Source organism: Eptatretus burgeri, chromosome 2 (genome assembly GCF_056783735.1).
Source record: "Eptatretus burgeri isolate ZD-2024b chromosome 2, Ebu_testis_v1, whole genome shotgun sequence".
Taxonomy (NCBI): domain Eukaryota; kingdom Metazoa; phylum Chordata; class Myxini; order Myxiniformes; family Myxinidae; genus Eptatretus; species Eptatretus burgeri.
The window spans coordinates 113,629,503-113,639,502 of record NC_140962.1 but is presented as its reverse complement, the minus strand read 5'-3'; the positions used below and the strand labels follow the sequence as shown (position 1 = coordinate 113,639,502).

General features: G+C 42.7%; 1 protein-coding gene across 1 annotated transcript in view; it reads left to right on the top strand.

Moving 5' to 3' along the window:
* The window catches only part of LOC147032860 (thimet oligopeptidase-like), a 70,927-nt gene that overhangs the window by 30,096 nt on the left and 30,831 nt on the right, over positions 1–10,000 (top strand). Inside the window, exons 8-10 of the mRNA XM_085870799.1 lie at positions 3,917–4,080; positions 5,210–5,411; positions 5,699–5,885. Of these exons, the coding sequence (XP_085726925.1) occupies positions 3,917–4,080; positions 5,210–5,411; positions 5,699–5,885 (553 nt within the window). The remainder of the gene's footprint in view (positions 1–3,916; positions 4,081–5,209; positions 5,412–5,698; positions 5,886–10,000) is intronic.

The window sequence follows — 10,000 nt, the reverse complement described above, 5'->3', positions numbered from 1 at the left end:
ATGCCAGGCCCATCTCCTTGAGATGATGGTCAACCTGTTGCAACCATGAGGCACGTGGTCGACCCACTGGCGTCCTCCACTCATGAGACTCCCTCGCTGAGAGAATCTGGTGAGCAGGATCAGAGTCAGGAAAACGAGCCACATTTCCATACAGCCGCAACTGACGCTCACGGACTATGCAGGTAACAAATCTCATCCGAGTCTCTCTCAGCAACCGCTCGTTGGACACAAAATCCGACCAGCGATAGCCAAGGATTCTCCGAAGAGACCTGGTACCAAAGGAATTAAGTCTCCGTCTCAGATCCTTGGTCAGAGTCCAAGTCTCGCACCCATAGAGCAAGACTGGAAGTACCAAGGACCTGAAGACTCGGACTTTCGTCCTCCCGCACAGGTACCGGCAGCGCCACACCCCATGATCCAGTGAATCCATGACTCCCCAGGCCCGACCCAGACGTCTATTGACCTCTGACTCGCAGCCAGCAGAGATATGAATATCACTGCCAAGGTAAGTGAATCTCTCCACGACCTCAACATCCTCACCACAAACAGACACAGACAGGACAGCAGCATCCAAGATGTCACCGAAAGCCTGGATCTTAGTTTTGACCCAAGAAACCCGTAATCCCAACTGCTCCGACTCCTCATTCAGCACCTCGAGGGCCCCCAAGAGGATGTCTAAAGTCTCCGCAAAGATGACTGCATCATCTGCAAAGTCAAGGTCCGAGATCTTGACATTCCCAAATGACGCACCGCAACTTGATCTCTCCGACATCCTCCCTAGAATCCAGTCCATACAAGTGCTGAAAAGTGTGGGGGCAAGTACACATCCCTGAGGAACTCCAGTAACAACTGGAAATAAGTCAGAGATGGTACCACCACACTTCACAGCACTCTCAGTACCAGAGTAGAGTTCAGACATCAGATCGATCAGTTTTGGTGGCACCCCACGAAGACCAAGAATCCTCCAGAGGACATCCCGATTCACTGAATCGAATGCTTTACAGAGATCAACATAGGCTGCAAGCAGCCCCTGCCGAAACTCCCGTCTGCGTTCGGTGAGGACACGAAGTGCAAGGATACGGTCAATCGTTGACCTCTTTGGTGTAAAGCCTGACTGCTCTGGATGCTGGTGCTCAAGCAGATGGTGGCGAACCCTATCGAGAATTATCCGAGCAAAGACCTTGCCCGGCACTGAGAGCAGCGTCACCCCTCGGTAGTTGTTGCAGTCTTGGCGATCACCCTTCCCTTTCCAGAGAGGGACAACAAGGCCCCTCTTCCAGTCAGTTGGGATGATGCCTGTGTTCCAGGCAGAGCACAAAACTGCATGCAACGACACGAGTGCAGCATTTCCACCAGCCTTGAGAAGTTCGGCATGGATGCCACAGATCCCTGGAGCTTTGCCCCGTTTCAACTGGTTCACCGCAGCCCGTGTTTCCACAAGCGTCGGTGGACCACAGTTGATTTGAGGGTCAGCAACAGGGATTGTAACACCCTTGACGTCCAACTCGACAGTTGGGGGATCAGCCTGGTACAACCGCTCAAAGTAACCAGCCCAGCGGGCCTTCACTTCAGACTCAGACTTCAGACAATCGGTATATATGCTGGAAATTTGCATTTTCAACATGTGTATTGTATACATGGCTGAGGCTCGCAGAAGAGTTGGAGCACAGAACAGGACAGATAAAACGTATAGTGGAAAGTGTGGAGGGGGGAGCGTCTCTGTGGCAGCTGTCCTTCCATTTGAGGAAGGACAGAGCTGCCGTTAAGAGCGTAGAACAATTGGATTGATCTGGCGTGTAGCTGGACGAGGCTATGAGAAGCAACAAAGAGACAGGACTTTTTACATGAGAAAGGAGGTGAGATTATCTGATAGAGATATTTAACATAATGAAGGGTACAGACAAAACATGCAAATTCAGCAGAATGGATTCTTCTTGCGTATGGTAGCTATCATTTCTTGAAAGCACGTTTGTGTCGCTGATGCAGTGCCCCTCTACCAGTATACACTGGTTCTCATTTCGCCGACCTCGGAAGGATGACAGGCTGAGTCAACCCCCTGATGTATTAATTCAGTGGCCAACGGGGCTTGAACTCAAGACCCTAGGATCCCAAGCCGCCACCCTAGCCACTAAGCCAACACCAGGCTAGCAGAATGGATGCAGTGACAGGATGAGGGGCCACACTTTCAGAGTAATGAAAAAGAAGGTTAGGACTGTAGTAAGTAGGGTCCGACCATATATCGATTTACTGGTATCATTTTTCATTTTGATATCTTGATGTTGGAATTTGGAATATACCAGTACACCAAAAATAAATGGTACATCGCCAACAAATCAAATAAAGATATTTACAATCTTTAAATACCGTACACGGTTTAAAAAGTTTTGATATATTTGATGACATATTTTCCTTCAATCCAATATGGCTGCCAGATTGTGACTGAGTATGTCATTGTTGTTATCGGATTTTTCTGCATAGGTAAGCCGATGATGTATTTCAAGTTTCATATCGATTTGATTAAGCGGTTCAAGAGTAGGAATTAAAAAAAAAAGGTTTTCGTTCAATACAGCATGGCTGCCACACCATATGACCGATGCCATTTTAGTTATCAAACATTTATCTCCATGGGGAGATGATGAAATGTTTAGTTTCACATCGATTGGTTGAATGGTTTCAGAAAAGAAGACTTTTAAAGGTTTTAGCTTAAATCTAACATGGCTGCCAGACCACATGACTAATGATGTTTTAGTTATCAAATACAAATACTTTTTCAAAATGGCCGCCATCGCGGCCATATTGAATTTTGGATCAAGTTCAAAATGTAATGGCATGATCCTTGGACCGTACCTAACCCCCCCACCAAGTTTCGTCGAAATCCGTCGAGGAGTTTTTCCGTAATACTGTTCACAAACAAACAAACAAATGAATAAAAACCTTGCCAAAAGGTGACCACGTGTGACTTCTTTAAGTTCACACTGAGGTGAACAGAGCTGCTATTCACCAGGAGCGACTCCTTGAGGAATATCTGCCGACGAGAGATTCCGATGAGAATCGTTCTAGTCACCATGAAAAATATGCGTTTGCCTCATAACGTCACCAAATGACGTCATAATGTCTCAAGCTTGACATATCCAGAAAGCACTCATCGAGGTGTTCAATTTGAGGTACTACACGATATGGTTCCTAAAACTTTAAAATTTGACCTTGGGGACAAATATGTTTGACCTGAGGTGCTAACCATGAAGGTCAAGGCCAATCGCCACCAAAAATTAATCAGCTGAGCACCAGACCAGGAACTATATTCCAATGAAGTTTGAAGACGATCCAATCAAAATTACTCAAAAAATAAGGGTTTCGTCGACTCCCCTGATTTGCGACAAAGTGACCTTGACCTTTGACCTTGACCTTGAAAATTTTATGTGCTGAAAGGGACCTCTATAGGACTCTGATATGCGAAGTTACAAATATTTCCAAAGATAACTGTGCTCTGCAGTGATCGATACGTGATTACAGACAAAAAAAAAAACATACAAGCTGACTAACATATCTTGCAAAAACTTCGTTTTGGCAAGATAACAAACAGAAAGGGATGAAAACAGTAACCTTCGATTTTCGATGGTGGAGGTTAAATACAACAACAGATCATAGCTCATGTTGTGCATTACTTCTCCTTACACGGATAATACGGTAATTGCACAACACACAGCCATGAAAGTGGTGCATTCAAATCGGAGCAAATTATTATAGGTTGATGCTGCTAACGTATAGTGCCTTTTATCAATTGTAAGTGTTTTACCATTATTTCACACTTCACCAGTTTACTTGTTCTTCGCTACTTTCCTGATTTTCATGTGTCTCTCGGCAAAGAACTTTGCTTAGCCCGTTTCACTTAACACTCAATGGCATGTCTGTCTAGGTTGTCACTCAGGGCCTTATGGAAATCTATCAAGAACTGCTCGGCCTGCGCTTCGAGCTGCAAGACGATGCTAAAGCCTGGCATGAGGAAGTCAACCTTTATCGTGTCTTGGATTCGGCCTCAGGCGATACACTTGGCTATTTCTACCTCGATCTGCACCCACGGTCAGGCTCTGCAATACATTTGCATTTGTTTTATTTTCTTAGCTTATCTGGAATTTAAATTCCTCCTGACTGGTAACAGGAATTGCAAGGCTCATTCTGGTCACATGAATTTTGGTATGTCAAAATGGCCGACTTAGTAAATTCCTTCCAAAATCTTCTCTTGATCCACCAGTCAGAATGCGACCAAATTTGACGAACATTTGGACACGGTTCTGATGTTAAATTGCTGAAGTCATGCCGATCACATGACCGGAAGTGTCAAAATGGCCGACTTGGTCAATTTCGGGGAAAATTGTGTAAATTACTTCAAAAATGTTCTTCTCCAGACCCACCAGACAGAATGCTACCAAATTTGGGTAACAACATTATGGCACGGTCCTAATGTTAAATTGTGGTGGCCATGCTGATCACTTGACCGGAAGTGTCAAAATGGCGGTCCTGCAAATTCCTTCCAAAATCTTCTTCTCCTGATTCACCAGTCAGAATGCTACAAAATTTGGATTACAAAATTAGGCTATAGGGATGTTAAATTGCTGATTATATGACAGGAAGTGTGTCAAAATGGCAAACTTTTTTAAATGTTCGGGAAAATCATGTAAAATCCTTTAAAAACATTCCTCTCCAGACCCACTCCTCAGAATGCTACCAAATTTCGTTGACAACTTTAGGCCAGGGCCCAGATAAGCTTCAGGTCCAGTGGTCCTGTTTTTGTTTTATTATTGAATTTTGTTACGTACAAATGTACTGTTCACCAAGTATACTTATGCGGTTCCAACAAGACTATTATTGAGTTAAAATCTGGAGCTTGATCGGAAGAGTTTGGACTTGCTTAGAATAAACAGATAGGTCTTGTCGTAGGTTGAAGATGGTCTACTTATCTGTTGGGCCTCATTTTTTCACTCTGTGGGCTAGTGTATATTTTGTGCACAGAAGTTGATGAAATAATCATGTGCTCGGTACCTGAGATGAAAGAATCATGAAATAAACATTTTTTTTTCATGAAACATCTGAAGTCGTCCTTATGGACTTTGTTAAATGTCAATTGGTTAACACTGTTGTCATCTACCTTTAATGTTTTTTTTTTTTGTAAGTTTTTACCTCTGTTTTACTATTTATTCTCTTACCACAGTGAAGGTAAATATGGCCATGCAGCTTGCTTCGACCTTCAGCCAGGCTGCCTTTTGCCTGACGGGCGACGTCAGGTCGCTGTATCTGCCATGTTGACTAATTTCACGCGGCCCACTGCCTCGGCTCCAGCCCAACTGCAGCACGATGAAGTTGAAACATACTTCCATGAGTTTGGTCATGTGATGCATCAAATCTGTGCTCAGGTATGCAGACAGCTTCCTGCTCTGGTAAGATTTTTTATCCTTTCACTTTATCATTATCTCTTCCTGCTATGCCACTCACTTTGTCTTGTGTCTCCGATAACCACCCTGCTTCCTTTGTCATCCAAATTTGCACTAACTTCTACTTTGCTATGTCTTTTGGTCTTCAAACTTGCAACTTATGCTGGATTACACAGGCGCAACTCGTGTGAAATTGTAGCTGCACACATTTTATTGCAGTGTTCTTGCGGTTCTTGCATTGTTCACTTTTCCCTACATTCTCTCTGCAGGCAGACTTTGCCAAGTTTTCTGGGACAAATGTGGAGCGTGACTTTGTAGAAGCGCCATCACAAATGCTGGAGAACTGGGTGTGGGAACGTGCTCCACTGATACGCATGTCACAGCATTACCGTGATGGTCATTCCATCCCAAATGAACTCTTGGACAAGCTCCTGGCTTCGCGTCTCGCTAACATTGGTATCCAGTCACTGTGCCCCCTGTGTCTTGCTGTTGGGCTTTCTTTTTATCAGTGTCTATTTTTGTACTTGGGTGGGGGCTTGAGTGCAGTATTTACCTTCGCAAACTTTGTTGAGAAGGTTATGTTTTGATCGCTGTGTATTTATTTATTTATTTGTGAATATGTGTGTTTGTTTGTTTGTTTGTTTGTTTGTTATTCGCATAACTCCAAAAGTATTGAACTGAATCGCAGCAAATTTGGTGGGATGATTGGTTGTTATCCGAGGACCATTTGATTAGATTTTGGGAGCGATCGGGTCAAAGGTCAAGGTCATGAAAGGTCAACATCGTCTTTTTACCATAGCGCGGTCAATTTGTATCCAATTTGCATGCAACTAATGCCAAAATGTTCAGAATTCAATGCCCAATCTTGCGATATACGATATGACACAATGATGTCATTACCTTTGTTAGCGGTTTGGGTCAAAGGTCAGGGGGGTCAACGACCTTTATTATCATAACGCGGTCAATTCTTATACAATTTGCATGTAAGTAGATTCAAAATGTTTAGAATTCAATTCCCTATCCTGTGATGTGTAATATTTGACAGTGACTTTATTGGTGAGTTTAAAGCATTGGGTGGGGGGGGGTGTCACTGAACTTACAAAATGTGCATACCTTAGTGGCACGTACGCACACTAAACAAAAAATGTTCCTTTTTATAAGTTAGGAGCCAGCTGACGTATTACTTTTGGATTGCGCAACCACAACCAGCTGATGTCGACCATTCTAAAAAGGCACGATCACCTGATATGTGCCATGATGCTTTCGGCTGCTGGTGCAATTTGATGATATTAAAAAATAAAGGATATGCACATTTTACAGTTGTAAGGATGCAAGTAATAAAAATGGATTAGCAGGCAAAAACATGGTTCTCTCCATGCAAACCAATAGGACTTTGGCACCAGGAGAGGCGTATTTCACAACTTATAGTTCTATTTATCGATAGTACTTCAACCCCCTATCGTGCAACTAGCTAATGTCATACGCTCTGCATATTGTACACAGCTGAATTAGTACTTTCAGATGTCATACTTTCTGAAAATGAATGTTTGTTTGTTCACAATAAATAACTTATTTAGAAAAACAGAAACTCGTGTGTGCTAAATGCCCCTAAAATGCCAGAAAATAATTTCTTATAATGTGACCAGTTGTCATCAGATTGACTTGACACTGACACCCAAAAAGGGCAGGGAGTTCATACAGAAATTGTACAATGTACGTGAATCGGTGTCAAACGGCAGGAAATTTAATGTTTTTAAGCAATCATAACACATATGAGATGGCAGATGTGGTATGGGATGAAATACCCTCACAATCAACGGTTTCTGGGGTGGGGGGGGGGCAAAATTTATCGTTGGCGAAGGTATGCGCTCTACTGAGTGCACGTTCTAGTTTGTGAATATGTGTGTTTGTTTGTTATTCGCATAACTCCAAAAGTATTGAACTGAATTGCAGCAAATTTGGTGGGATGATTGGTTGTTATCCGAGGACCATTTGATTAGATTTTGGGAGCGATCGGGTCAAAGGTCAAGGTCATGAAAGGTCAACATCGTCTTTTTACCATAGCGCGGTCAATTTGTATCCAATTTGCATGCAACTAATGCCAAAATGTTCAGAATTCTATGCCCCATCTTGTGATATGTGACATGACACAATGACGTAATAACCCTTATTAGCGGTTGGGAGTCAAAGGTCAGGGGGGGTCACGACATTGCAAAATGTGCGGTTTTAGTCATAACACGGTCAATTCTTATCCGATTTGCATGAAACCAACACCAAAATGTTGACTGTTCTATTCCCCACACTCTAATACCAATTACAAAATTAAGAGTACAAAGGTCAAGGTCGAGGTCATGAAAAGGTCAAAATCGTCATTTTGCCATAGTGCGGTCCATTTTTATCCAATTTGTATGCAACCAATGCCAAAATGTTGTGAATTCAATGCCCAATCTTGTGATATACGATATGACACAATGATGTCATTACCTTTGTTAACGGTTTGGGTCAAAGGTCAGGGGGGTCAACGACCTTTATTATCATAACGCGGTCAATTCTTATACAATTTGCATGTAAGTAGATTCAAAATGTTTAGAATTCAATTCCCTATCCTGTGATGTGTAATATTTGACAGTGACTTTATTGGTGAGTTTAAAGCATTGGGTGGGGGGGTGTCACTGAACTTACAAAATGTGCATACCTTAGTGGCACGTACGCACACTAAACAAAACATGTTCCTTTTTATAAATTAGGAGCCAGCTGACGTATTACTTTTGGATTGCGCAACCACAACCAGCTGATGTCAACCATTCTAAAAAAGCACGATCACCTGATGTGTGCTTCAAATGTGCCATGATGCTTTCGGCTGCTGGTGCAATTTGATGATATTAAAAGATAAAGGATATGCACATTTTACAGTTGTAAGGATGCAAGTAATAAAAATGGATTAGCAGGCAAAAACATGGTTCTCTCCATGCAAACCAATAGGACTTTGGCACCAGGAGAGGCGTATTTCACAACTTAAAGTTCTATTTATCGATAGTACTTCAACCCCCTATCGTGCAACTAGCTAATGTCGTACGCTCTGCATATTGTACACACAGCTGAATTAGTACTTTCAGATGTCATACTTTCTGAAAATGAATGTTTGTTTGTTCACAATAAATAACTTATTTAGAAAAACAGAAACTCGTGTGTGCTAAATGCCCCTAAAATGCCAGAAAATAATTTCTTATAATGTAACCAGTTGTCATCAGATTGACTTGACACTGACACCCAAAAAGGGCAGGGAGTTCATACAGAAATTGTACAATGTACGTGAATCGGTGTCAAACAGCAGGAAATTTAATGTTTTTAAGCCATCATAACACATGAGATGGCAGATGTGGTATGGGATGAAATACCCTCACAATCAACGGTTTCTGGGGGGGGGGCAAAATGTAGCGTTGGCGAAGGTATGCGCTCTACTGAGTGCCCGTTCTAGTTTGTGAATATGTGTGTTTGTTTGTTTGTTTGTTATTCGCATAACTCCAAAAGTATTGAACTGAATCGCAGCAAATTTGGTGGGATGATTGGTTATCCGAGGACCATTTGATTAGATTTTGGGAGCGATCAGGTCAAAGGTCAAGGTCAAAATCGTCTTTTTCCAGAGCGCGGTCAATTTGTATCCAATTTGCATGCAACTAATGCCAAAATGTTCAGAATTCAATGCCCCATCTTGTGATATGACATGACACAATGACTTAATAACCCTTATTAGCGGTTGGAAGTCAAAGCTCAGGGGGGGTTACGACATTGCAAAATGTGCGGTTTTAGTCATAACACGGTCAATTCTTATCCGATTTGCATGAAACCAACACCAAAATGTTGACTGTTCTGTTCCCCACACTCTAATACCAATTACAAAATTAAGAGTACAAAGGTCAAGGTCGAGGTCATGAAAAGGTCAAAATCGTCATTTTGCCATAGTGCCATCGATTTTTATCCAATTTGCATGCAACCAATGCCAAAATGTTGTGACTTCAATGCCCAATCTTGTGATATATGATATGACAGGAAATTTCATGTTTTTAAGCTATCATAACACATATGAGATGGCAGATGTGGTATGGGATTAAATACCCTCAAAATCAACGGTTCCTGGGGGCGGGGGGGGAGTGCAAAATGTAGCGTTAGCGAAGGTATGCGCTCTACTGAGTGCCTGTTCTAGTTTATTCTTTATTTCAACTATAGTCAAGCTGAAGAGAACTTCTGGTCAATATACTGGAGAGAGACAGACAGTGGTAGTTGGGGTAGGGAAGTTAACAGAAAATCACACACACACACACACCACACCACACCACACCACACCACACCACACCACACCACACCACACCACACCACACCACACCACACCACACCACACCACACCACACCACACCACACCACACCACACCCCACCACACCACACCACAACACACACACCACAACACACACACCACAACACACACACCACAACACACACACCACAACACACACACCACAACACACACACCACAACACACACACCACAACACACACACCACAACACACACACC